The sequence below is a fragment of the Colletotrichum tamarilloi genome, assembly GCF_030869305.1.
Source record: "Colletotrichum tamarilloi strain Tom-12 chromosome Unknown Scaffold_87.1, whole genome shotgun sequence".
Taxonomy (NCBI): Eukaryota; Fungi; Ascomycota; class Sordariomycetes; order Glomerellales; family Glomerellaceae; genus Colletotrichum; species Colletotrichum tamarilloi.
Genome location: NW_026849470.1, coordinates 54,755 through 81,113, shown reverse-complemented (window position 1 = coordinate 81,113; position 26,359 = coordinate 54,755). Strand labels below are relative to the sequence as shown.

Genomic DNA, 26,359 nt, shown 5'->3' with positions numbered 1-26,359 from the left:
ACACATCGTTACTGACGCAGTTTCGCTACGACTCAGAAAATTTTCCCTAGAGTTTGAAGCAGACTGATGGCTATTATTATCAAAATCAAGATCGAATCTTCCCGAAGTCAGTTTCATGGTCGATTAGGGATAGGTTAGAAAATGACAGAAATTGCCGCTGGGCAGTCACTTTAACACGGTGACTTATTCGTATTTGAGGGGAAAACATGGTTCTTTTTGAGTTGATGCAACGCAGGCTCCTCGCGTGTAGAAATGAATGTGTCTGTCTTTAGAAAACACGTAAGTGGAGTTTGTCTGATATCTATTCTGAATGATTCTGCTTAGGCTTAATCAGGCCCCGATCACTTAGCATGAAAATCATGGCCATCTGAAAATGCAAAGCTCTTTCTCGGAACACGACGTACTCATTCCTTTCGGCTCATTTGCTCAAACAATTGGCCGATTCTGTGTTCGAATGGAGCAAGTGGGTGCTCCTCGCCGATTCCTAGATCGGTCAACTTGTATCGGGGGTTGGTCGTATGCATCGCCATATAGCCCCTGACACTATCGTTCCAGGACTGTTCGTATATGCCTCTTCCCTTGAGGATCTTCTCAACCCGCCTTGCTGATGCTATTGACTCTCGGTTTACTTCCGCTACCACAGTCAGCACTGGCTGGCCAGTACACGTGGCGCGGTTATGAACATACTTTCTCGTGTCTCCGCTTAGCTCTTCCTTGTAGAAACTGGAGAACGTCAGCAGCTTGCTCGGACTAATAGCGCACCTTACTTACGACAAGACGTCGTTAGATATATTAATAAAATTAGCCATATCTGGGATTGCCTCTAGAAAGGCTCCGACATCCGGGTATAGCGCTTTGGGATAGCAGAACACAGCATAGGCCTGGTCCATGCCCGACATGTCTCGATAAAAGTCTGGGAACTTTTGCCCTGCCCGTGTGATAGACATGTGTTGGAAACCGCTGTGTCGTTCCAATAAATTACTCGTCAGGAATTTGAGCGCCGAGATCTGGAGCATGTTCGCTAAGACGGTGTCGAAGTGGTCGCGGGCTTCGCGAAGAAGTCCGGCAATTCCCTCAAGTAAGTAGTTCGGCTGGGGCTCGCCTCGGAACAATCTTTCATGAAAAAGGAGCGCCTCCTCCACCATCTGGTTGTTTTGCCCTACGATATCGTCGTACTGAACGACAAGCCAAGTGAAGAGTCCGACGTATCCCTGGACTTCAACCGGATGCCTGGGATGGGCGAGCTGACTGATGTTAGAATCACATTGCAAAGAATAACACTGGAACTCAACAAACCAATCCTTCAGCATAACCCAGACGAAAACCCTTCGCAGAGATGTGAGTATCAAGAGGAACTCCAATCTTCACAGCCCTATTGTACATGTACGCCAAGAGTACCTCAACAGCTTCACCTTCCAGCTGTGGGGCACCCGGATAGTTTAACTGTTCTAGCATTTGAGAACAAATGGGGGCAACAAGGGCAGCCAAGCGCTTTGGCTGGTCAGCAAGGTCATCTTCTTGTCTGACGTGTTTTTGGAAGACCCTATTCAAGGGACTGGAGAGCTGTCGCCACATGGCCCGGGCACCGGCCTGTGTACAAGACATTATGAATGAAAAGTAGTTGACCTTATGGATGAGAGTGATGTGAGAAAGAGAGAGAGAAGTGGGGAGTTAGAGCTAGTTCGTCTATAAGAAGAGCGTTGACCTGTGTGACATTGATGTTGTTTGACGGAGGAATGTTGGCTTTATATGAGAAAGCCGATGTAGATGCTAACGGGCACTTTTATCTATTTCAATATGCTGGAAACCTTGTCGATGGACGTCTTAACATGTCTACATATCGTGCAACTTCTGCTCAAGATCCCGCCCCTCTAGGTCAGGGAGGTTTAGCGGTTCCTCGTTTCCTAACATTGTCTGGTCTAGCGACAATCGCGAATTCTTTCCAATTCGGTATGGAAATGCCGCCTAGTCACACGTAGTCACCCTGCACCTGCGTGTTCTAACATGGTCTAAGTCAAGGAAAGCAGTGAGGTGAAGTCACCTAGCTGCACCTGTAGAAGCAACCATCTAGACCTAGCATGTGACAAAAATGGAGCAAAAGATACTTAAATGCTGTTTCAATCATTTGAAATTTGGAAATAAAATCGTTAATAATTGCAGCTATTCTCTATAATTAGATGTAATAACATTTGATAGCCGCGATTTTGTTGATTCTGGTGAAGAAATGGGGACGGGGGGAGGGTGCATCTAACCCCCTGGACCGTAATTGCATGGCCTGACTATTCCTTTTCAAATAGCTATCATGCCTTCGTTGATGACGGAGCGAAACGTAGCTTTTCATCGACAGATGCAGTCACGGAACTAGATTCTGCATTACTCCTCTAGCAAACCATCAAAGTTGCATTGGAGCACCCTATCTTCAACATGCCACGATTAGGGTTCTGGGGTCGCAGTGTATAGGACCTTGAAGGGGCAAGATGGGGATCCATCGGCATGTTACAGGAAGTAGACGCCGTAGTCAACAGCCCACGCGTGCAGATAACCGACATATACGAGTAGTTACCGCGATAGCGTAATTGGGCGAGTCTTCGTCATAGATAGTAGAGTTTCTCACCTCTGTATAGAGTTACTTCTGATGTCGACAGGATCATCGTGAACGGCCGCTCAGTTACTATCACGACGTACGTCTTGATAGCCCCGAAGCATGTTCGTGCCGTCTTTTATCTGACTATCTCGCAGCGCTATTAGCATATATCAGTTAGATAGCCTTATAGAGTACCATGGCTTCCGTCTCGCCTAACTCTTCTTAATGTTTCGGAGACGCTCTACGGTATCCACGATCTCCTCAGAATGGAAAAAGGGCCCACCGCGGGATTACGGTAACCACGTCAGCAACAAGGTACATCATTGCTGGCCCGCGAAAAAATCGCGGCCGAATTGAGTTTGTGCGAGGTTCGTTCTCACGCCCGTGAACGCACTGGCGGAGTTCAATGTTGACGTTGTGGTATCTGGCTAGGCTGAAGATGCCATCCAAGCGATATTATGCGTCACTATACGAAATAATCTTGGGCCGACTCGCTCGGCTCTCGTTTAGCTCTTCTCAATCACGAGGAAGTGTGTTGCGCCGGGGAAGCGCTCCGGCATATTATCTACCGCCCTTATTCCGTCCGGGGTGTGCCAAATCATAATTGGTACAACAAATCACAACATCGGCAACCCTAGGCTTATAAGGCCCGCAGAGGCTACCAGGCTCGCACTAAGTAGCAGAACAAATAGCGTCAGTTTTAGTAACAGATATAGGCGGCACAGGCCAGTCTTCTATAATTTAAATAGCTCGCTAGCCACCATTACAAAGCGGCCGCCGTTACCAAGGTTAGAACTATTAAGTCTAGCATTAGCGGGGTTCCTAAGCCTGAATAAACGGGCGCTTCTGCCAAAAACAGGCTTAGAAGAAAGCCAGTACTCTCTAACGGGCGTAAAGGGCTCCAACAACAGTCTTAACAGAAATAAACAAGCGTCGAGGTACAGCAACGGCAGAAGGCGGCTATCCAATCACCACCGTACGTAGCGTACTAATCTGCCCAACCTTCAGACCAACCAGTGATGCGACCCTATACGTTGATATATTGAACTTTATGTCTGAGAAGAAGTATCGTGAGAGTTAGCAACGGAGTGACTAGGGCTAAGTACTTGTACAGTGTAGGCCGAGATGCATAAGTAACCGTAACCTAGTCCGCATCGGAGGGCACCGGAGCCGGCGCAACGCCTACACCTTTCGTCAACCTACCCAGTCCCCTTTCTTAAACCCGTCTTCAGGAGGAAGGATATCAGGGAAGAGCTGATTGTGAAAGCGAATGAGAGCTATGTTGAGCTTATTCGACAATTTCAAGAGGATGAAGTTGACCAAATAGAGTTCTTAGAGCCGCCCTTGGTTGATATGGAGGAGTGTCTGGTAGACCATGTTCATCTGAACGAGAGGGGGTATCAAGTCTGGGCCGAAGTTCTGTCCAAAGCAGTCTAGAACGCCATGCAATGATGAGCTTGGGACTGCAAATTTTTGATCAGCTACGCCATTGCAGGCGCGATAATACTGTTTCTGGCAAAATATCTGTACCATTGGCTTTCGTAGAACCGTGAGTAGCATTAGGCTGGGGACCAAAGATGTTCTTGAATATGAACACTTTTGAAAAGATCTACCCTTTCGACCATGATATCGAACCAGTCTTCCTATGGAGCTTCGGAGATAGTTGCACAACTGAGGGTAAGACCAGAGCCTTTCCTCCTGCATTTTCTGTCCTCCAGCACTGCGATACCCTATCAAGTTTGTTTCTCGTTGCCTGAGACAATTGAACACTAGACACTCCATATCGTTTCATGGACGGATTCATGAATACTCGCATCAAGTTCAGAAACAATAACATCATATTAAAGAAGTCGCTCAGCATGTCCAAGCCAATGTTGTGTCTCAAGAAGACCTTTGCAAGATCTGAAAACGATGAATCAATGAATGAGAAGATGCCAACCACCTACGACATCAAAATAGCAGTTGCAGCTTATAGTATCCAGCGTCGCGTGCTGGAAACGCTCCATCGCACGCTCTTGGCTGAGCTTAAACTAGCTCACAACACCGAACTCGAGGCTTTCCAACATGATCTCAAAGATGATCTCCGGCTCCAAGCAGCCATATCACACACTACACGCAATTTATTCAGCAAACTTTCATCAACTAGCAGCAGTGAGGAGTCTGTCACACCAGACGAGCGAAACCTCCCCGCCAGCGGACGCATTCGCCGGCGAATGGAGGTTACCAAGGTCCAGCTACTTCAAGCCGAAGAGAGAAGAGCGGCAGGAAAACATCTCAAGGATGAAATTCATGGACTAAGGAAAGAACACGGAGATATAGTCATTCCGGAGAGAAATGGGGGTATTACAGAAGCCGACTGTCTCAGCGAGATTAAAACGATTCTGTTTGACTGGGGTCTCACCAATGTCAAGTCCCAGGGAGGAACTCATCCATGGGAGGACGACTTGGAGAGCATGGTCTCATATTACGTTCAGCGCAAACAAGAGGAGAGGAAACGGCGTCGAGAGGATCGTTCGGTGTCTTAGACCGAACCCGGAAGTCTATCGGCAAGCACTCGGCCGAGAAGGCTCTACACCACGCCGGAGCTGACAGTAGCATTAATGACAGTACGTCTGAATCAATTACATGAGATGTTGTCATCAATGATTTCGCCTTTACGAATCCTGATGCCTTATCGAACCAAGGGTCGTCCCAAGCCATGCCTGAATCGTGTGCCACCTCGAACGCGTGAAGTCGGAATAAGCGTTCATCTCAGAGCTCTTCTGACACGTCTCAGTCATTGCCATCTTTAACCGGACTCTTAACATCTGGCTTGCCAAGTGAATAGTTCCCAAAATGTCTGATGTGCGTGTTCCAAGATTGTGGGTGACCTCGAGGACGTCAGCCAGGGTGTGCTTGATCCACTCGAAAGGACGGTCTCGACCTGAGCGAGATACTCAACGGCCATCGTGCAGTCAGTGAATGAACTTATTCAGAGTTTCGGGACGAATGCTATTTCTGGCAGGCCGAGGCTACAAATCCCTTGATATTCAGGGGCCCGAGGCTTGACCCGATCTGTCCAATCTTTCCGGACGAGAGAGCTTGGGTGCCAAGGGATTCCTCAGCAACCACCCAACCTGGCATCCCTTCACTACGTAATTCACTATGTGAGAGTCTTGTAGGCGTGGAGCAGCCCTCTGGTCCCATGGTCTCATCAACAATGGGAAGTCCCACGCGTTGGCAAAGCTTGAATGAACCTCAGGAACCTGTGCAATACCATCCCTCGGACAGGAACCCGCCATTGACCGTCCGGAAGACAATGGTTTAGGTTTCGGCGCTTTGACCACGTCATCAAACACGATTCAGTCCTGTTGCAAAGCTTCCGGGTTCAATGGGCGCCAGCTGGGATACGTTCAAGGCGTGAGAAATTCCCAAATGACTCGACGCCACCACCATCACCTCTGTTTGCCTAGCTAACGCTGTCGTCACTGTCCAGCCACCCAGTCTCCCAGTTACGGATTCCCTCCTTCGTTGCGTGTTGGAGCCATTTGCTGAAAGTTAAAATCCTCGAGAGGTGGCCCCCGCACGCCCGGTGCCTCGGATCAGGGAACAGCTAGCCTCGATAGACGCCAGGCCGCGCCCTAATTAGCTGTCTCTCCTTTATGCTCAGCCAACGACCAGCAAGCGATCGCCTGTTCAAAAAGGTGAACGAAGCCGCGTTCCCGAAGGACCGAAGAAGCCAACGCCGTCGTCGGTATCCCACGAGCTCCCACTCATCAAACCAATGTCAGATTGAGCTCACCGCAGAGCTGGCTTAACGTTCCATCTTTTCGCAGAAGTGGTGGGGGGGTCGGGATCACACCAGGGGTTCATCGCCCACAGAGGACCGGAGCCGACGGATACGATGGGATGTCGCCCGTCAGCGAGCTGCTTCGCCTGCAAGGCGCGCAAAGTCAAAGTACTCAGACTCCGAACGCCTACTGCTGACTCTTGAGTCGGTTCTTTGAAGTGAATTGAACCTAACGCGAGCTGCCAGTGCGATCTCCGAAAGCCCTCATGTAACCGCTGTACGAGTCTCGGGAGGGCGTGTCCGGGTTACGCGGATGCGTGGGCCGTTGTGCATCGCCAGCAGAACGCATCGGCGGCTCACCAGGTCCAGGTTAGGGTCGCCAAACGACTGAAGGAAAGAGGCGCATTTGACCCAGCGTCATCAATTCTGGAAGTCGACGAAGAGGGAACCTCTCCGGACTCAGTAGAGGAAGAGGAAATTCAGAGGAGGCTGCGGACCGTACCGAAAGCCTTTCAAGTCGATTCCGAGCTCATCTCACTTAACCACTTTTACTCCAACTATGCATCCGGAGGCGAGGTCGCTTTGTTCAACCTCTTCCCTAGCATGAAGTCGTCGGCTGCCTCATCGCCTGTTTTGCAGGAGGCTCTCAAAGCCACGGCATTAGCCAGCTCCTCTTTACAGATGTGCCAGGCAGGCTTGATGGCTCAAGCGCGGCAACACTATGGCAAGGCGATTAGCAAGATTGGTGGCGCACTGAAGGATAACTCGACAGCGCAAGACGACTCGGTTGTTGTCGCATTACTCACTCTCGGCCTCTTCGAGGTAAGTAAACTGAGGGAGGCTGGTGAAGGAGACGTACACCGATGAGGATGAATCTTTCGACGTGAGACACTAACATACTTCAAGGCAATAGTACCGGATACATCACCAAGGAAGATAACATCGCATTGTCGAGGTTCTCTCGCACTCTTGAGGTATCGAGCAGAACAGGGTGTTGCCACATCACTCGATAAGGGCCTACTTGCGTTTGTGGTTCACCTGGGGGTAAGTATTCTTGTAATGACAAGCTAGTCACGGCCGGTCACTAATCTACCTCAGATGCTCGAAATATTCATCGGCCAGGAAGGTCGATCACCAGTTCTAGTCGGCTTGAAACAAGCAGCATGGGCGAAAGACGGCATGGTTGAACCGCTGCTCGTTCGAGCTATCGACTACAAACACATGATCCAGCACGTGCTATCATCGGCAGATATCGAACGAGCATCCGTCGACCACGTAACAGAGATCTTTCAGATAGGTATCGACATCATACGCGACATAGAAGCAGCCGCGAACTACAGAATCTTATCCCCTGGGCCCCGGAATAAACCCGGACCTGACGGCGCTGTCGACGAAGACCTGAACTCTTTCAACCACTTGTTGGGCCGTAAATCGGACGCAAGCGATGCGATCGCGAAAGGTCTTTACCTCACCATCAGACTACACCTTATCGAGTACATTCTAAGCTTATCAATTGCTCTTGGAGAACCGACGCGTGAAGAGTTGAAGACGCTCGTCAACCTCCCTCATGGACTGACGGCGATGGAGCAAGTTTGCGAGCAAATCCGTATTGTATTCGGATTCGATGGCAGAGATTCAGCCTGTACCATACAGGGCGTTGGATTCAATGCTTGGTGTATGTTCTGGCCTATGATAGCCGTGCTCAAGTCGGCTTTTGCCGACAAAGACACGAAGATGTGGATCATGGACAAGTGTATGGCGGTAAGCCAGGCGTCAGGCTTTGGGATGGCGATGTACCAACAGGGTTGGTTCGAAACAGATGGTGCCAAGGATTAGACGGCCATCGCAGAGTAGGATTGGTGTTATGATTCCCATCGAAACGGCGTTGGAGTCTGTATGTATGGAGACCACATCATCCACGCACCTGGGCATCTCAACTTCTACACGTGCGGGAGCTTGGTTGAACGAAGAAAACACGAGTACACAATAATGAGCAACGATGTTTTCCACATACGTTCCATACACCCTTGGACACTACATAACACCCACTCTACACGCCGTACACGATTTCGGGAGGTCTCTTATAAACGATGTACCACGGATGAGCGATCCTCTGAAAGGTAGATGGACCAACTTCACTCGCTACCAGCCTCATCCAGCCGACGTTCTCCCCGGTGCATCCCTCGAAGGCTGGGAAGCTGAAGTGTTCTTCGATGACACATATATTCTCTTCGTGGTAATCCTACAGACGCGCGATGCCAGTCGGCGTTCACCAGGTTGATGTGCCCACGGACGTAGAGGTTGGCTTCGGCCGACGGCAGCTCCTTGTACACGACGCTGCGCAATGATACTTCGTCGACTTGCACGAAATATTCATTATGCATCGTTATATCAGAACTGCTCTCTAAGCTGGGAGAGCTGGACTCTCGGGGCGGTTTCTCTGATGAACTCCCTGCCTGTGCTGGTTGCTTTACCCATTCGCAGAAATGAGAGCGCAACGTAGCCGTGGAAGCGCCATCAAATCGTTTTTTTGTCCTCTAAGAACGTCCACTTCATCTTGTCAAGAATTCCCGGATACTCTTAGTACTCGCTGCCCTGTCGGGATGTATCGTTGATGATGTCTTTGAAGCGAGCCCAAGCGTCATCATCGTTGTATATACACCTGTAGAACACTCAGCCCCATTTGTCAAAGTCCTGGGTCTCGTCCCTTAGTAGCTCAGACTCGTAGAGCATGTCCACCCTGGGCTTAGAACCTTTCGCGTCGTTTGCTACGTAGCGGTAGCCGCCAAGGGCTGGCGAGAGAGGACGAACAGGTAGAAATCGTCGATGCGAATGAGATACTCTATTGAGCGAGCGAGCTGTGATCGTACATTGGCAGTATAGAGTATTCAGATTTAGAAAGAGCCTGGAAAGAAAGCTCATTTTGCGAGCGTCTTCTTGAGCATGAGGAAGTTGAGAATGAGATTGAGGTGTATTGTCAGGTTCCCCCCCTCGACCTAAGCCCCCTGAGACGTAGGGAAGCGGCGTTTGGATGAACTCGTCGCCTTGGCGCCGACCCCTGTCATTTATGGACCGTTCTTTGAAGATGGTTCTGCTACCGGAGCGTGCTCATCGCTACCTAGTACACAAGACTGGATGACGTTGCGGTTGTTGTAAGGAATTCGCGAAGCTCTTCACAGCTTTCTTACCAGTACACCTTCCCGGGCGGGCGTTGGTAGAAAACATACCAAGTGCTGGCATCGCCGCCGATACTGCCAAGCCATACCTCATACCAGTCGGAACCCATCGTCTCAGTAGACACCTTCATCCATCCGACGTTCTCCTCTCCGCACCCCTCGATAGGCTCATGAGCGGTCTCGAAAGCATCGATCTCGTCTTGCTCTGTATGTCGTAGCATTCCGGCCCATTCTCTTGTCGGTTTCCAGTAGGCGTCGATGAAGTTGATGTGGCTCTCGCAGTCAAGATCGTAGTCAGGCGGTTGAGGCGCCTCGAACACGATACTCCGGAGGGACTCCAGGTCTACCTGGAAGAAGTACACATATCGAGGGACGCCACAACCTTGTATCCAATATCCTAGGTCTCCGCTCACATCTTGTGTTCCTGGGTTCTCCGATTGAAATGCGTCCAGGGACCAAGTGCGAAAATGCGATCGGAGCTGATGCTTTGAGGCCCCATCAAACAAGAATTTGTCGTCAAAAAAAGTCAACTCCAGGTTCTTTGCAATGCCTGGTGCATCCGAGTCTGCGATGTTGCGGCGCGTACGGTAGGTGATGATCTCTTTGCAACGTTCCCAAGCTTCATCGTCACCATATGTGGTGCGGTATATCACCCAGCCCCATTTGTCAATGCCGCAATTGCGCAGATGGCTCGCTATTGTTTCCTGGGAGGTAGGCAATACCCTGGCAGTCGAGGACTCGGAGAATACCCGCCGCTGTGGTGCTCTTGATGGATCGGCATGGGCAGCAATGCCGTCTTTGGAGATAGTTCTGATTCTTTGCTGACCTCGATGCTGGAGCGAGGAATACTGATAACACTGGCGACTGGTCCCCCACCTCCCGAAGCTGAGTCGAACCAAGGACTGCATGGAGGATTACAGGGGATTATGAACATGGAGTTGGCAAGATGGCTCTAGCGCGTGGTGCATCGGGCGGAGTGAGCTCAATGCCGCCCGGCCTTCGCGTCACCGGCTTGCTGGATCATCTGCAAGCGCCTCGTGGAAAGTCAAGGATTGGTCGGACGCCTTGTCTCATTCCACCTGATTGTAACTACTGCCAATGGCGCGGCCAACTCACAGACACCTGGATCAAAAGAGTCAATCAATCATGGAACATGGCGCTGATGTAGTTATGGCCATGAGAGCAACTTGGTCTTCATATTCTCACCCTCATCCTCTTTTCGCCTCGTTTTGCCCTCCAGTAATTAGAAGACCGGATAATCTCCTCGCAGCCTTCAAGGATCCACCGCCACTTCTCGACAAAGTCCTCTGTGACCTCCCAGCTATTGGGATCCCATGGTTCTCCCCACAGTATCATGCCTCCTTTTCCAGATGGCGCATCTCCGTCGCCTACCATGTCTAGACACAGCGCCTCGTCGTCCCAGTCATCCCCAGCCTTGATCAAGTTATCCCGCATCCTCGGTAGGGGCAAAAAGTCAAGCCAGGGGTGGTGTATAGTTGTCAGCTGCGTCTCCGTCGGCTTCAAAAAGTACGGGACATTCCAAGCGGTGTTGGCATTGTACATGGGGTCGCTTCCAAAGGGAGACACGCAGTCATCGTCACAGATCATGGGCATAGTGATACCCAACGTTCTCATGTTCTCCATCAAGCCGCGGAACAAGTTGAATTGCACAAGCGGTATTAGTGAATCCGACATTGGATCCGGGTTCGGGCTCCTTCTACTCTCATGCGCGTGCTGTAGGAACAGCTGATATATGTCGTCCAAGTCCTCGTCTCGAATGTCTGCAATTTGTCGTTGCCGTCCGATGTACTTCAAGGCCATCAGCGTCGTATACTTGGCGCTTCTCTGCGAGCTCGTTTTCGACTTGCATAGGCCCTGCCGAGACATTCCCACCGTCACGTAGGTCGTGGTGCCATTATCATTGGCCACGGAGGCGGCTGGTAATGCTGCTGCCCACTTCGAGCTTGCTACGATGGAGGATGGCGGCGACAGGCTGCTGCTGGACGAGGGTTGGGACGAGGGTTTCCTTTCGTCCGTACCGGACTGTCGGGTCGTCGCCTGGCGCTGCTGTTGCTTTTCAGCTTTTCTTCGTTGTCCTGTCGCGAAAGTAGACGAGTAAGCACATGTCACTGGACGAGATGTGGTCGAAAATTCCATCAAATGATGGGCAATCAAAGGCGGGCGTAAGCAGGTTGCATGAGGTGGGTGCGCGGCTTACTCCACGTTCGCTGATTGAGCCTGTTCTGGATCTTCCGTCTCTCCGCAGGGCTCGTCTTGCCCTTCCAGTTGTCCTCGCTAGACACCACTGTTCGTATTGCAGGCTGAACTAGGCTTGAGATATGTGGCAATGTCGTCGTTTCGGCCATTTCGATCTACTTCAAGTGCTTCTGGCTGTGATGTTCCTTTCGTGATGGAGAATTTCTGACGGAATGGGCAGAGAAGGGACACACTGAAGGGAGGGCAAGCGTGGAGCGTCTGCGGGGACCTAGGTTCTGGCGCTAGCTCCCGAACAAAGGGAACATCTTTGGGGTATAGGCATAAATCTAAGGGAGATCGGGACTAGTTCGAGTCGGGTGAAAAGTGCTGCTGCTCGTACTAGTGACGTCAAATTGAGTATGGTTCTTGAGGATTATTGCGCCCAGCAATGTTCTCCCGGGACATGACTCGCCAAATTTGGCCCGTTCTTCATTTTGTGATGAATGTAGGAGGTTTATACAGATGCTAACAAAGGATGACATCCAATCTGTGTCTGCATTCTGTTACAATGAGCATGGGCATGCACAATATCTTTGCAATATGGCGGACTATCCCCGTTGCCGACTTGAGAGCATCTCACTGCGAAATATGTGTATTAGTGATCATTCGATTAGTGTGACGAGTACACCTGGAATCATGGGTCTTTTGTGTGATAGCGATTCCTCCTCGGCTCACCCGGTGGTTTTGGTTCAGAAGCTAGAGCAGAAAGAGTCAGTATGGGAAACAAGAAGGCTGCATCCTGTGCTTTCTTTTGCTTCCTTGGGATGTGTCTTTCATCCGAGTCTTAACCAATAAAGGCCAATTCGAGGAACACTAGCTGATCTGCGGTGATGCCAACAAGGGTCTTCTGATGGCGCTAACGAGCAGCTGAATCCAGGGGTTGAAATGAACGGCGCGCCGATCTTCTCGCACTCTCAGAGAAAATTACTGCATAATTTCAATACGCTGCACAAGATCTTGATATATGTACATCGTGGCTGCCTGGAGGATCTGAACGCAACGCAATGGTATTGACCCTTATTTTCCGCTGAAAACATCCTCGAGAAACCCTTGTATCAACTTTGTGCTCTTGGCGTCATCGGGCGGCATGATAGCGCTCGCGTAGAAGCCGCCTATTCCCTTCTCGCGGTTCACAAACCAGACCAGGTTCGGAATTCCTGTCATGACGAGTGTCCCGCCGGGCAGGATCCTAGTGTCATCCTTGATGAAGTAAGCTCCTGGAGCTTGACCAACCTTTGAAGTATCATACTCCTCTCCAGTCAGCCGGCCGTACATCATCTTGAAATTTGTTAATATCTCATCTCGACGTGATGAATTCATGGCAGACTTACTGCACCATAAGCGAGCATCCCAGCGGATGACGAGTCGGCGCTGAACTGTGGCGAGAACAACTCCTTCAAAGACTCTTCGCCGAGAATCATCGGCTTAGTTTGAAGAAGGTCAGTTGTCAACTTGGTGATGTCCGGTACACTCGAGACGAGGCCCATAGCTCCACTGTCGTCCTCCGTGACAGCGGGGTAAGGGCCTTGCATGGGCACGAGTGTGCCATCCGAGATTCTCGTACTCGTCTCAACCAGTCTCTCCTTGATTGTAGAATCTCTGTCAGGATGGAATGTTGTACTGGTCATTTCCAGAGGCTCAAAGATGTTGGTCTTCATGTATTCGCCGAGCTTCATCTTGTTCAGTCTCTCGACTAGGATCCCGGCCCACTCGACGCCTCCTCCATAAGCCCAACCATGGCCTGGCTCGAAGAGGAGAGGGATAGTGTATGCCTTCTTTGAGTCCCCCGAAAAGGCTTGCGGATGTTCTCCACGAGACATCCGCCAGGCCTGAAGCCTCGGATCAAAGACGTCCACACCAATGCCACTGGTATGAGAAAGCAGATGGCGAAGAGTGATCTTCTCCTTGTGTGGGTGAAGTGTCACGTTGCCCGCTTGATCATGGCCAAGGACTTGAAAGTCTTCGAGTTCAGGAAGAACATCGTAAACCTCGTCGTCTAGTTTGATCTGGCCTCGCTCCACGCACTGCAAAGCAGCAATCGCTGTAATTGTTTTCGTGATCGAATAGATCCAGAATACACTATCCTTTCCGATTTTGTCGGACTTGATGCTGCTGCTTCGGCCAAAATACTCCTCGATGAGTTGATGCCCTTAGCGAATGTTAGCAATCTCCTCACATCGATTGGTCCTGAAAGCCTGGACTCTGGAAACCACCATATCGCACGAAGACTCACCTGATGAATCGGTCGCGAATACGGCCAGGCCAGTGACACCATCAGCATCCGGACGCGTTTCTGCTACAGCCTGATTTTGAAAAGATGTCGACATTTTTGTTAATAGGCTCCTCTGATGTGCTGCCGCAATGGTTCACGTTTCAACCTAACACGAGGATTTCATTCGACCCCTTAAGTGAAGCCAAGGCGATCACTGACGTTCTCTCTGCCGATGAGCATCGGCCAGCTAGGAGTCTTTAGCTGATACAGTAACATCCTGGACTCATGCGTCACATTTCTTCCTTGTCGTTGTTGGCAGAAATCCAAAGCAACACAGTCGCACGGGCCGGAAGACCGGAAGCTGGCAACACTGGTTTCCGGCCGAAATCCGAACCATGAATGACCCATGTTTCGGCATGATTCATCGACACCAACATGAGTGCCTAGGCAACCAGACGGAAAGCATCTCATCATAAGGTAGTATTACGCAGTGGTTATGGGTTTCGGACGTTTGTTTCTTTGAACGCCGTGCAACTTCCGGCTGCGAACGTGGTCCGACTCGAAGCAGTGCTGAATGCCCCGGCCCACTCAAGATCTGACGACCAGTAATTTAGGCGAAGGTTGAAAGCGCCTATAGTGTCTAATATATCTCCTCAAGTTTTTGAATAGATACCTGCTCTGGAAGAAAACAAACCTGTTGTATTCAAATAATTGATCATCAGACTGGACGATTCGATCATGGAAGCTATTGCAAGTCGCAAACGAATCAACCCCCCTAAAGACGCCGTCCCCAATGCGCTCGCGGGCAAGGTAGCCCTAGTGACGGGCTCTTCGTCCGGCATTGGAGCTGCCATTATTAGAGAACTCTCAGCCCGAGGGGCTTCGGTGGTTATCAACTACGGTTGGCCCGAGTTGGAACGCGCCGCGCGCGATCTTGGGGAAAGCCTGACGAGCCCTTGGATTGCCGTGGAAGCAGACATTTCGACCACGAGCGGCCCCTCTCATCTTGTGCAAGCCGCCGTCGACCAATTTGGGAAGATCGACATCATCGTCAACAACGCAGCTAAAGCAACACTTGCTAAAGTAGAAGACACAACCGTCGACTTGTGGGATGCGTCAATGTCAACCAACGTCCGCGGGCCATTCTTGGTGTGTCAGGCAGCGTTACCGCACCTCCCACCCAAGTCGGAGGGTGGCGGCGGTAGGATTATCAACATCACTTCTGCTGTATCGACGGACCCTGAGGTTCAACAATTGGGGTATGCCACCAGCAAGGGTGCGATTGCGACTCTTACCCGTTGTCTGGCAAAAGAGTTACCACCTACCTACGGATGTACGGTGAACGCAGTGTCTCCTGGTATTATCAAATCGCCACAGTTCCTTGGAGAATTGCAGAGAACTGGCGGCGCCTTTCTGACACAGATATTCGATGCCAGGACCCCTGTGGATGGCTGGATTGGGTTGCCTGAAGATGTCGCTTTTGCAGTTGCATTTTTGGCTGAGGAGAGAGCAAGCTGGATTAATGGTGCTAGTTTGAATGTCTCTGGAGGAATGTTTCTTGATTGACCTCAATCTTTACAACTCAATCTTTAGAAGTTTACGATATTGACCAATTGCCATCTATCCAGCCTATTGATGGATGTGTGCTGTATAACTCTGCTAGCAACTCGTTCTCCTCCAGAGTGCTCAAGTCAGGGAATGTGATCCCGCTGGCTACATGTTCCCCTGCTACCGGGATAGATAGTGCATCCTGTACCAATGATGTGAAAGACCCTATCTCAGAAGGGCCTGAAAGACCTTGAGAAACCCTATTATGGTGTGTGTGCGGCGTAGTCTTTTGCGGTGGCAAATTTGCTGTTACTGGGACTGCTGGGGATGTGACGTCGATCGACCTGTTCGCCTCAAAGATAGGCTTGCAGAGTTTAACGAATTCCTCGAAAAGCTTTTGGACTCCCATCAAAGCTGGATTATGGCCAGCAAACTCCTGGAGGCTTGTTGTAACCTGAGTTATCAAGCTGTAATCTTGAAGACTCGAGGTGTTGACTGTGTGGGTGAAAATGACGAAAAAGGGGTAAACGGGATATAACAAAATAAGCCTAAGCAGTCAGCTATCAACAATCACGTCTTTTCGATGGAAACTTGAACTTAGAAGATGGACTTACCACGAAACTGAAACCCGAAATAGGTGAAAATCCACCAAAGTTTTCGCGATGCTCAACATCTCAGATAGGGAACTAAGAGATGTGCGAGCGTAGCCAAGCAATTGCTGGTGTAAACCAGTATCATCCATCAGGTACGGGTGGAGCTTGACAACCGATGTCATGACGGAATGATAGACAAAATCTACGCCCATCCACTCGGCCTGAAGATACATCTCCTCGGTATGCAAGGGCTGCTTTTGACACTATCCTCAATCAGTAAAAGCTCTCTGCCTATTCCATGTGCTCGATTATCCCCACCTCTCTGATCGTTTCTTTTATTTTCCACATCTTTCCTTGCAATGTTTGGACTGTTTCAACATCTTCCCGTGCTTTCATGTTCTTGATCTCCGCGTGGTGAACAATCTCGGATTGAACCTCCGCCAATTGCAGAAAGACTTGAATGAGTGAAGTGTATGGCTTCTTTGCGTCTGGTGGCACTAGTTCCGCAGGATTCATGTCGAATTGAGGAAGAGACAGGCAGCGGTTCATGCTCAGAGCCAGCGCTCTATCAAACATGTAGCAGATCGACAAAGTATACCGAGTTTCTCGCAGCTCATGGGCAGCCATGGTCTGAGAGCTGATCCGGCGAGGTCCACCCAAGGCCATGCATACTCTCGATGCTGACGCACTCAACTGCCAACACATCTCCAATTTCCCCGAGAGGAGCATAAACATGGCCTGAAAGTCTCAGCATGAAGGACTCAACAGAACGAGTCGCGCAATACTCACACCGGAAAGCAGTGCTTGAAGCAGTGGCAAGCTTGGCTGGTCCAGGACGCCTATACGGCATAAAGCTGCTTGTAAGTTCTTCTCATACTGTTGGCGCCTCTTTAGAATATGCTGAACCATAATAGAGCCTGTCGTATGATAGTTGGAGGCTCCTAGATACATCCAGACAAAGAAGTTCACAGTCACTATGTAATGAACACGCGTCGCACCATTTACAGACTTTTCAATCAGTTCAAGGGCTTGACGCTCAAGCGTTTCCTCAGAAATGACAGACCCGATGTCCATTGTAAAAGACTGGCCGACACTTTTTCGAGGACCTTGAATTCTATCAGCACTATTCGACAAGACACAAGAAAAGGAGTTTGCTGACTTGAAAGGATCAGATAAAGACTCTCGGCTGTTGGATAAGATGTTTCGCTGAATATATCAAAGGTTTCCGAAGAATCCTCTTCGTACGCAATGACGCTTAGTTGCTGGGACACCTGCTTTGAAAACGCCAGAGCTGCTCTGAGAACTTCTCGTTTTCCTGCATCTAGCCCTAGGCGGGACTCCAGCTCCGATCCAATATGACTGTGAGCTTGTGCAGCAGCTGGTCCCGTTTCAGTGGTGGAGGAACAAGTTGACTTTTGCTTGCTATTCTGAGAAGCAGGTGTTTCCCCAGGCACGTTTCCCTCATCATGAGATTTTGGCTCTGAACGTTGTTCAAGAACTGAAGAGTTGCCATGTAATTGTTGGGGAGCAGCTTGTGGGCTGCGAGGCGTTATTCTTGGCGACGGAGGGTTCCTCCGAGTCGATGTGATAGCAAACGAATTATTTCTACATCATTTCCATGTGTCAATTAGTGTCGTCGAATTCAGACTCTTGTGGCCTGGTAGAAGATTGGGAAACGCACCTCACATAAGCTGCATGTCTAATTCTTCTCTTAGGCCGTCTGCGTAAACAATCCACGGAGGCCGCTCGACAATTGGCACAAGGATCCTCTCTGTCGCACTTGACCTAAACGATGTTAGTATAACATGAAGATTCAAGTTATCATACTTCGATAGAGGCGCAGCAAGTGCTTACCTTTTTTTCGAAGCAAAAGTCACACTAGGCCCGGATTAGTACGCGGTACTTCTTCACCAGCAGAAAGGTGGGACTACTTACAGCACGATTCCTCGGCGCAGCATGAAAGGCCATACTTTACTATGTAGCAAATCAAGACCATCATAACAGTGCTGACCATGAGGTTCGCAGTTGTTCCAGTTCGGAATATTGTGTCCGAAAGGGGTGTGAACAAGGCGGAAGGATGGCGAAGGGATGAGGGAGTAGGGCAGCCTGGCCGGAAGTCAGTACCGGTGGTTGGAGCCAACACTTCAACACCCGGACGGACTTCGGACGGAGACCTCTAGCTAATTGAAGCTGTCATCGATCGGGATGGATTTGATCCGAGCGACCCATGTTGATGGGGATCTCGGGCGCGTGGGGTTCGGCCACCGATGCCGGTGGGATGAACACCATTACACATTTCCGGGTCATGTCGCACCCAGATTTTGACCACAAGCTGTGACATTGTAGACAATGATTGCCAAGTACAGCTCTATTGGGGACCAGGGCAACACAAAGATCACCGGAAAGGGTCCATATGCTACTTTTTTTTAGTAGGAGATATTACTCAATGCAGAGGCATACACACAATAAGGATAAAGGTGTCTGCCGATTGCTGACTTTCCAATTTTCAAAACAGAAAGTAACTAGAATACCCATATCAAGGAAGGTTGATCATCTGTCTCTGATCCGGCGAATTCACGTGAACTTTCTTGTTCTACTGTCTCACATGACCATTTTCGTCAATGTCCTCACGCAGAATCTTCTTCATGAGCACTGGGTTGACGGGGTCAGGGAAAACCTGCTCGTATGTCAGTCATTGCCGATGTAGTCTTGAGCAATAGAATTGCAAACCTGATTCTCAAAATGAACATGCGCGTGTCTGCCTTGGCCATCCGGGTTCTTGATATCGTAGTTCATCAGGATGAATGCGACAATCAGCTTTATCTCGATATCGGCTAAGAATCGCCCAGGACATGCCGTCTTGCCAAAACCCCAGCCCAACATATCTCTGCGAGCGCTGACATAGTGATGCTTTCCGCCATCTTTGTCATCTTCTTGACGCAATTTCAAGAATCTGAATCCGTCGAACTCAGTAGCGTCAACGAAGAACTCACTATCACGGTGGATAGCGAACGTCGGAAACTCGAGCTTTGTACCACTCGGGATGAAGGTACCGTCTGAGAGAGTAACATCTTGGGTAGCGCGTCTCTGTAAAGTTGCTAAGATATAGTTAGATCCACTCACGGCTAACAATCAATGAATAACATACTGAGGTTCGGCGAGTTCAGGCGATGAGTCTCGCGAATGAAACTGTCCAACTTGTGCATGTCCCACAAAGCAGCTTTCGAGAATTCCCCATTGAATTTGACCAAAGTATCAATCACCTCTTTCCTCAATTTTGGGACATACTCTGGATGTGCCGAAAGCTCGAAAATCGTCTGGGTGAGCACGGCGGAGGTGGTGTGTATTCCTCCCACAGCAAGATTCAGCTGCTCCTTGAGATGCATGTCAATGACCGCGGAAGAAGCACCTGGTGCCTTGCGAGACATATGGTAAAGCACACTCGTCGGCTGACGCTCTAATACGCCGTTCTTCTCTCGCTCATCAATTTTGCGGATAGCGTCGACAACTATAGACCTTCCGAGGTTGAGTTGCCTCTGAACCTCAGCGTATCCTGGCACAAATCGATGAACGACCGGCCTTAGCACTGGGGGCCAGAACTTCAAGGCATGCGCGTGCCTTACCCCAGCATGCAGATACTCGGTGGTCAGAGTGACCCAAGTCTCATTGTGAGGGGCATCACTGTCAATCATGACTCTTGCTGTTAGTATGCCGAGCATACGAAGCATTTTCGGATAGATGTTGACCGAAGTCCATTCTATCGGTAATGAAGGTACGTTAGTCAAGTGTTGTTGTAAGTAGATTAGGCTAGTTGGAGAGAATGTATACGCAACTCGCCTTCGGATTCAGTGAGTGCGTTGGGAATATAACCGTCAATAAGTGAAATGAAGTCAGGAATGAACATGGCTAGAAAAAGCGGAAGTTAGTTCCACATCGAAAACATCTTGAAGGGGAAACTGACGAAGATGAGGTGTGATTTCTCGCTTGAAAGTAGACAATGCGAACTGCTTCAGTCCGCCCATGTACGTGTAATCGATCAACAAATCCTAAGCTTTCTCAGTATGACAAGCCTGGCTCCATTTCTCTCCCGGTCTTACTTCGTCGAGGGAGTTTTGGAAGCTAAGTCCTGGCTCTTTCGAGATTTCGTCCACATATTGATGCGGAAAGATGAGTTTGACACCTATCTTAGTGTGTCAGCACATGTAATCAAGGAGTGTTGTGAGAATATGAAATTGCTCGTACCATCTGCTGTATCCACGCCAAAGATTCTGTCTTTGAACTAACGGAATTATTCAGTCCGGAACATCCACCACAAGGTTCGAAGCTGCATACCTTTTCGTATCCTGTCTGCACAATACCGGGAGCATTGAAGGTGTATTGGCCTTTTCGTTGTTTAGGGTCTTTGACTTCGAATCCAACCAAGGGAATTCCAGACAGCTTCGAAACTGATCGGCGATACGCGAGGGCAGCAGCAACGCCGCATAGAAGGACCCAGGCCCAAACAGTCGAGAACATGTCTAGAAGTATACGGCAGTACTGGTTTGATCGATGTATTCAAAGTTGACGAGAGTAAAAGTCCAAGTTCTACTTGCAACACTCCCTTTTGTATATCGCCCCGGACAAGACTGCCCCTTTTCATCACCATTCATTGACGACATGACTTCATCTCGAGAAGAAAAAAGCCCCTATGCCCCTCAAACTCCCATAACCCACTGTGCGTAACAGATTGCAGACATAATTAGCGATCAGTAGCTCCTCATTGGATTGGGCTTGTGGGGTCTTAGCACACACATCTCTTCTCAAGCTGCTTCATCGATCCAGAAAGCCGGCTTTCCGTTTTCGCAAAACGGCCGACATCCGACAGAGCAAGTCTCGAGACTTGAGTAATGCCAAACTCCCACCAACGTAGTCACAGATTTTTGGTCGCACAGAAGTTGAGATCTACAGATACTAATGGGTTTTCCGGACTCCGGTTTCCGAAAGCCGGGTGTTCTCGAGACCCACCTGTCACCCGAGAGCGACGGGCATAGCACGAAAGTCTATCTCATTACCGGGAGTTAGAAGCGGTAGCCGAGTCATAATTCTTCCAGAAATACGTGTTAGCTGTGTCAGTTTCGATTGAGAGAAGCCGTGGCCAACTACAAAGCCGAACGACTTTTCACACCAGTCAACATGAGGGCAAGACACAACCGAGTCAGATTTCAAACCATTATCACCCAAATTCTACCTTGATTTCTTTACTTTGAGAAGAGTTGACTTGGACTTTTCGACTGCTGGGAGAAAAGCTTTACTGCCTGGACATAAGATGACAAGTTCCACAGCCCTTCAAGTTGCCATCATCGGCGGTGGCATAGCCGGACTCGCAGCGGCACGTGTCTTGCGAGAAGCTCATGATGTCACCATATACGAGCGTAATGATCCAGAAGCGGGAGAAAGTGGTGCTGCCATTGGGCTAGGTCCAAATGGCTCGAAGATGGCCGCCAGACTTGGACTTACTAAAGAGTCCCTGAAAGCTGTTGTATCTAATGGCTTCAGGAGTTATGACCAAAACGGCAACTTGATTAGAGAATCAAGGATTGACTGCGTCAAAGACTTCGGTTCCGAGTGGTGGATGGTCCATCGCCAGGATCTCAAAGATGCTCTCCTACGAGCTGCAACAAGCCCTGATCTGGGTCTATCTGGCCGTCCTGCCAAGATTATCTACAATTCTCGCGTTGTGCGAATTGACCCTCAAGATCGAGCTTTAATCTTTGAAGATGGGTCCGAGATCAAAGCGGATCTCATAATTGGTACGTCTAGTCGCTGTGCTAGACTAAGATGACTGAACCTTGACAGTATCCAGGTGCGGACGGCATTCATTCGAAAGTCCGTCGAGCTGTTGCTGGTCCGTGTTACGCCGAGTCAACTCCCGCGAACCTTTCTTTGTATAGGTTCACCATTAGCCGTTCCAGAATATCGGATGTTCTCGGAGAAATTCCGGATGTGCTCAGATATGAAAACGGCGTTTTTCTATCTTCCTTTATTGCGGCGGACGGGTCGAACCGAAACGTTGTTGTATACCCCTGTCGCGATATGGAGGTCATGAACTTTGCTTGCGCTGTCCCAGACAGTATGCTTCGGCAGCAGACCGAAGAGTCTTGGACTAAGGATGGCGATGTACACGAAATGCTTGAGAGTTTTAAGGACTTTCCATCATGGCTTCTACAACTCATGAAGTGGGCTACCCTACAACATTTTTTCGAGATGAAGGAACGCGAAGCTGACTGCCATTACCAGAACTTTGCCTGACGTCAAACTATATCAACTCCGTGATGCAGACCCTTTAAGTACCTTTACGAAAGATTCGACTGTTTTGATTGGCGATGCAGCCCACCCTATGGTGCCGTATCAAGGACAAGGAGCCAACCAAGCTTTGGAAGATGCTGAAGCATTCAGAATTCTAGTTCACCCAGACTTCGCAAAAGAGGATTTGCCCGGTAAGCTGAAGCAATGGAACCAAGCCAGGTGTAGCCGCGCATCCCAGGTTCAGCTGAACTCAAGAGTAGCGGCAGCTAAAGTTTCGCCTGAGATTATCATGCAAAGGATGAAATTCAACTGGACTTACGACGGGATCGCAACCTCACCGGCGGGCCTTGGGAGCATCAATGATCTTCCAAGTTCCGACTTGTCTAGATGATCATCTGAGTTTTAAGTTAGAGACAGAGTTTGGAAATAGAGATACTTTTCTACTGCGCTTCCTGGACCATTGCAACAAGTTTACGTAACCTCCCTACTTCTCAACGTGTTCAACTCAGTTCCCCCTTCCTGACCGTCCGCATAAGGTGCGTAAGTCAGGTAGTCTTTGTACGCGTTTGATCTTGGGTCGCTAGTTGTTGAACTCTCTGTGCCGCTGCTCTTTACGGTTGCTTGTGAGCTCTCCCAACCCGAGCGATTGCCCGTTATCCTGATTGTAGTGATGCGTGCCAAAGTGTCCTGAATGCGGCGAGCAACGGAACGCCCTGTTCGTGGCTGATTCCTGTCTGGCTGCTGAGGCGTATACTGCTTCATGCGATACATTCGCGGTGACACTCGTCGAATGAAAGAAGTCATCCCCGGCATGCACGCACAAATGACACTCATGTGCATCTCAACCAACGACCAAATTGATAGTTCTTTGTAATCGTCTGTATGCAAATTCTGAAGTCAGTTGTGGTCTCCAAAAGTCTGTAAGATCTCACTCACACGTCGGATTCTGCGTTCCGCCGAACTTCGCCAATGTAGCCAGCCGGATCCCACTCGAGGCCGTCACCCTATAGGGCAATCAGTAACCCCTAGAAGACATAATGAGATATGTATAGCGGTACTTACGATAAACCAACTAAAAATATGAGGCTCACGCCGATCTTCTTCTTGAGAGTCCACGAGACAGTGATACTACATCCTTTGATCAGTAATCGAGTACTAAGCAACCTCTGACATCTTCTTACAATTGAGTGACTGGCAAAATGAACAAAATGAAGTCGATGGCAATATTCACTCCACCATTGATAAAGGCCATGAGATTAACGTTCCCGCACTAGTTGGAGTCCCAAAATCAGCCAGTGTGATCCGAATGGAATGGCAGTAGGCCAGGGTGAAGCCACATTAGACGCATACCTTTCCTTGATGCTCACCATCCCATTGCGTCCAATTATAGCTCACTGGGGAGCATACGAGGACGATAGCTAGTATCTGCCCGATACCATAGACCGTCGTGACCCCTAACATAACATAGCAAACCACCCGGAACCAGGTCTCGGCGAAGAGACGTAGGTAGAATATGAGGATCGACAACTTGGTGACAGCCACAACGAATGAGTAGAGAAGCTCCTCGACGAAGAAAAGCTTGACATTATGTCAGTATGCTATCAGTTCCCCATTAATTGGGAGCATGGGGTATTGGGGCCCGTCCTTACCAAGAGAATCTGGGTGATGTTGTCTGGAGAGACCATCCATATGTCCTGCCCCAGACCTATACCGATCACTACGGATATGGTCAGTCATGATTGTTGAATAAGGATGTCAGCTCGTGAACACACAAATTTGCGATCCAATGTCTGCTGGAATCAGCGCAAGAGTAGATGCAAGGATCAGCCAGTCGTCCCAGCCGAACGAGAATGCAGGATTCAGAGAAGGAATTTTGGAGATCAGTCGAGCAGCTAGAGCCACCAGCGCAATAGAGAAGAGAGTCCATGTGATGGGGCCTTGATCTGTGTTGCGACGAACGGGCACTCTGCAAGACGTTTTCGAGTATCTCTGTCCCTCTGATAGTTAGACGCCTGTCAGCATGATCTATGCGCAACGTCTTGTAGACTTGAACCAAATGATAGATGGGCTTCGAAAGAAAACCGCTTCCAAACAAGTGATGTCATACGTAGAGACTCAGTCACAGTGCAATGCTGTGCCAAACATGCGCCAATGTTTCCGTTGAGCAAACGATTTGTGCAAATACACGTGAAGTCGGTAGCGTTGCAAGGCGACTTTGCAACCTCTCTCGTTGTGCAATTCAACTACGTTACCTTGAGTTAACGTTCACTTAGAATAGCAGATCAGTGGGGTCTTACTGCACATGGGGATAACGAGGCTGCCATCTGCTCCATCGCGGCTGCTGCCGGGTCAAGGGGGGCTGGTGATATTACCCCGGGCGAAGTTGCATTTGATATTGTGGTCAGTTGTATAGAGGTGGATGCTGCTATCACATCCACGGCGAGGCATGCTAGCCAAACCGCGATGCGCAGTCTGGTCCAGCTCATGGCTGCGTGTCATCTGAGGGTTGAGGCAAGTCGTCCTGTCCACCTGGCGTGATCATAAACGTGATGGAAAAAAGCCCAGAACCAACGCCTAGCCATGATTACGAGATCATTGCGCGTGTTGAAAGGATGGGGGCTCCACCCTATTTATGAGGTCACTAATTGTCGCTACAGCCGGTTGCAGTCTAGATCGAGCGAAACGAGAGGCTATGTGGATCGGAGCAACCCAGGCCTGCCGGGGAGGCGGCGCATGCGGATGAGACATTTGTGCGATGCAGTTGTCGGTGCGAAGCCAAACTCAAAACGGACGATTTTCATCTTCAAGTTCGCTGCACTGAGTCAGACTGTCTGTTAGCTAGAAAATTGCGAGCCCAAATTACTGCCCACGCGAGCTACGCTGTCGTGGACTCGGACAAGGTTTGTAGCCGTCGTTCCAGAGCATAAAGAGACGGCAGGTTGCCACGGGACGTGGAGCGGCATGTTCGACTCCGCAAGGGCACAGGCACCTTGGTTGCCCGGCTCGGTCCAGATTCGGGAATGACTCGATCCATGGGAAGCGCGGGCCTTTTGGTGTCGTTTACGAGATGTCGCGACACAGTGATAGAATAGACTTTTGCCCAATTCTCACTTCCCACGTGGCAGCTACACTACCTATCCTTAAGAATGGGAACTTGCCCGCCGAGCAGCCACGCGGCAATGACACGAACAGAACGGAGCAATTCCCTGCGAAGTTCCCCGAAGAATTACGCAACAACGCTTCGTGAACACTCAAAAGACCGAACACATGATGAGCCTTGAGCACTAAAATTGCACACCCATCTTGTTTACAATAAAGCACAGGTTCATCGGCCGGTTCAAGAGTCTTGTGAACATGCAAGAGAAATGCTCGACTCGAAGTCTCAGTACTTAGGCCATATGTGACTCGCGTATCAGAGCTCATAACCTCATGCTAGGAAGCCTTGATAGATCAACTCGTCGAGCATGGCTGAATGAGTCAGTCGCTGCCCGTGCTTTGCTTGGTCTGAAGGGGCCCTTAGTCCTTATTACCTTGGAATTGACGGGTTGTTTGATCGCATGTCCCGATCCGAATGGTTTTTATGTGCAATGTGATACTGAGCTACTAGACAAGTATTCACCCATCTTGTGAGAGTCATGGTGTAGATATGGGATACCTGGGCAGTTCCAAGCTCTATCCAGGCTGCCTTCAAAGCAATGCTCGTTATAGGTTGAGTCTTATTGTTTACAAGACACAGTACTTGCAATTTCTTGGATTGAATTGGGTTCTAGGATCCTACCTTAGACTGAACAAGTCCGAGCTGGCCAATGAATGACATGCCCAGATGAGTATGGCTGAAGGTCACGCCTAGACCTGCCATACTTCGTAACAGAGCACCAAGAATTTCTTGTTGTGCAACCATCAGGTATAGAAATGTTTTCAATCAATTCGTCAGAA

General features: G+C 49.6%; 12 protein-coding genes across 12 annotated transcripts; 4 read left to right on the top strand and 8 right to left on the bottom strand.

Annotated features, from left to right (window-relative positions):
- Positions 1-404: 404 nt before the first annotated feature.
- Positions 405-1,605, bottom strand: CTAM01_13050 (longiborneol synthase; the record flags this gene model as incomplete). Its single annotated transcript, XM_060529055.1, has 3 exons — positions 405-723; positions 772-1,244; positions 1,297-1,605. 3 exons carry the CDS (start codon positions 1,603-1,605, stop codon positions 405-407), a joined length of 1,101 nt encoding a protein of 366 aa, XP_060376376.1.
- Positions 1,606-4,374: 2,769 nt separating this feature from the next.
- On the top strand, positions 4,375-5,109 carry CTAM01_13049 (uncharacterized protein; the record flags this gene model as incomplete). The annotated part of the gene is made up of 1 exon (XM_060529054.1): positions 4,375-5,109. The coding sequence occupies one exon, from the start codon at positions 4,375-4,377 to the stop codon at positions 5,107-5,109; it is 735 nt and encodes a 244-aa protein (XP_060376375.1).
- A 310-nt stretch (positions 5,110-5,419) lies between these two features.
- On the top strand, positions 5,420-8,189 carry CTAM01_13048 (uncharacterized protein; the record flags this gene model as incomplete). Its single annotated transcript, XM_060529053.1, has 4 exons — positions 5,420-5,428; positions 6,600-7,175; positions 7,260-7,397; positions 7,452-8,189. 4 exons carry the CDS (start codon positions 5,420-5,422, stop codon positions 8,187-8,189), a joined length of 1,461 nt encoding a protein of 486 aa, XP_060376374.1.
- A 299-nt stretch (positions 8,190-8,488) lies between these two features.
- CTAM01_13047 (uncharacterized protein) lies at positions 8,489-8,737 on the bottom strand (the record flags this gene model as incomplete). The annotated part of the gene is made up of 1 exon (XM_060529052.1): positions 8,489-8,737. The coding sequence occupies one exon, from the start codon at positions 8,735-8,737 to the stop codon at positions 8,489-8,491; it is 249 nt and encodes an 82-aa protein (XP_060376373.1).
- Positions 8,738-8,933: 196 nt separating this feature from the next.
- Positions 8,934-11,895, bottom strand: CTAM01_13046 (uncharacterized protein; the record flags this gene model as incomplete). The annotated part of the gene is made up of 5 exons (XM_060529051.1): positions 8,934-9,015; positions 9,581-10,362; positions 10,646-10,651; positions 10,736-11,625; positions 11,748-11,895. 5 exons carry the CDS (start codon positions 11,893-11,895, stop codon positions 8,934-8,936), a joined length of 1,908 nt encoding a protein of 635 aa, XP_060376372.1.
- Positions 11,896-12,802: 907 nt separating this feature from the next.
- CTAM01_13045 (beta-lactamase) lies at positions 12,803-14,112 on the bottom strand (the record flags this gene model as incomplete). Its single annotated transcript, XM_060529050.1, has 3 exons — positions 12,803-13,063; positions 13,117-13,934; positions 14,019-14,112. 3 exons carry the CDS (start codon positions 14,110-14,112, stop codon positions 12,803-12,805), a joined length of 1,173 nt encoding a protein of 390 aa, XP_060376371.1.
- Positions 14,113-14,735: 623 nt separating this feature from the next.
- Positions 14,736-15,563, top strand: CTAM01_13044 (3-oxoacyl-(acyl-carrier protein) reductase; the record flags this gene model as incomplete). Its single annotated transcript, XM_060529049.1, has 1 exon — positions 14,736-15,563. The coding sequence occupies one exon, from the start codon at positions 14,736-14,738 to the stop codon at positions 15,561-15,563; it is 828 nt and encodes a 275-aa protein (XP_060376370.1).
- Positions 15,564-15,594: 31 nt separating this feature from the next.
- Positions 15,595-17,212, bottom strand: CTAM01_13043 (uncharacterized protein; the record flags this gene model as incomplete). The annotated part of the gene is made up of 5 exons (XM_060529048.1): positions 15,595-16,093; positions 16,232-16,401; positions 16,466-16,876; positions 16,928-17,146; positions 17,198-17,212. The coding sequence occupies 5 exons, from the start codon at positions 17,210-17,212 to the stop codon at positions 15,595-15,597; spliced, it is 1,314 nt and encodes a 437-aa protein (XP_060376369.1).
- A 637-nt stretch (positions 17,213-17,849) lies between these two features.
- Positions 17,850-18,427, bottom strand: CTAM01_13042 (uncharacterized protein; the record flags this gene model as incomplete). Its single annotated transcript, XM_060529047.1, has 3 exons — positions 17,850-17,923; positions 18,074-18,244; positions 18,364-18,427. The coding sequence occupies 3 exons, from the start codon at positions 18,425-18,427 to the stop codon at positions 17,850-17,852; spliced, it is 309 nt and encodes a 102-aa protein (XP_060376368.1).
- Positions 18,428-18,731: 304 nt separating this feature from the next.
- On the bottom strand, positions 18,732-20,653 carry CTAM01_13041 (uncharacterized protein; the record flags this gene model as incomplete). The annotated part of the gene is made up of 8 exons (XM_060529046.1): positions 18,732-18,815; positions 18,869-19,236; positions 19,287-19,895; positions 19,967-20,044; positions 20,100-20,184; positions 20,236-20,318; positions 20,381-20,417; positions 20,471-20,653. 8 exons carry the CDS (start codon positions 20,651-20,653, stop codon positions 18,732-18,734), a joined length of 1,527 nt encoding a protein of 508 aa, XP_060376367.1.
- A 790-nt stretch (positions 20,654-21,443) lies between these two features.
- On the top strand, positions 21,444-22,426 carry CTAM01_13040 (uncharacterized protein; the record flags this gene model as incomplete). The annotated part of the gene is made up of 2 exons (XM_060529045.1): positions 21,444-21,927; positions 21,981-22,426. The coding sequence occupies 2 exons, from the start codon at positions 21,444-21,446 to the stop codon at positions 22,424-22,426; spliced, it is 930 nt and encodes a 309-aa protein (XP_060376366.1).
- Positions 22,427-23,003: 577 nt separating this feature from the next.
- On the bottom strand, positions 23,004-24,909 carry CTAM01_13039 (CFEM domain-containing protein; the record flags this gene model as incomplete). The annotated part of the gene is made up of 8 exons (XM_060529044.1): positions 23,004-23,136; positions 23,360-23,427; positions 23,515-23,551; positions 23,605-23,693; positions 23,774-24,001; positions 24,073-24,140; positions 24,196-24,412; positions 24,721-24,909. 8 exons carry the CDS (start codon positions 24,907-24,909, stop codon positions 23,004-23,006), a joined length of 1,029 nt encoding a protein of 342 aa, XP_060376365.1.
- Between the last annotated feature and the right edge of the window lie 1,450 nt (positions 24,910-26,359).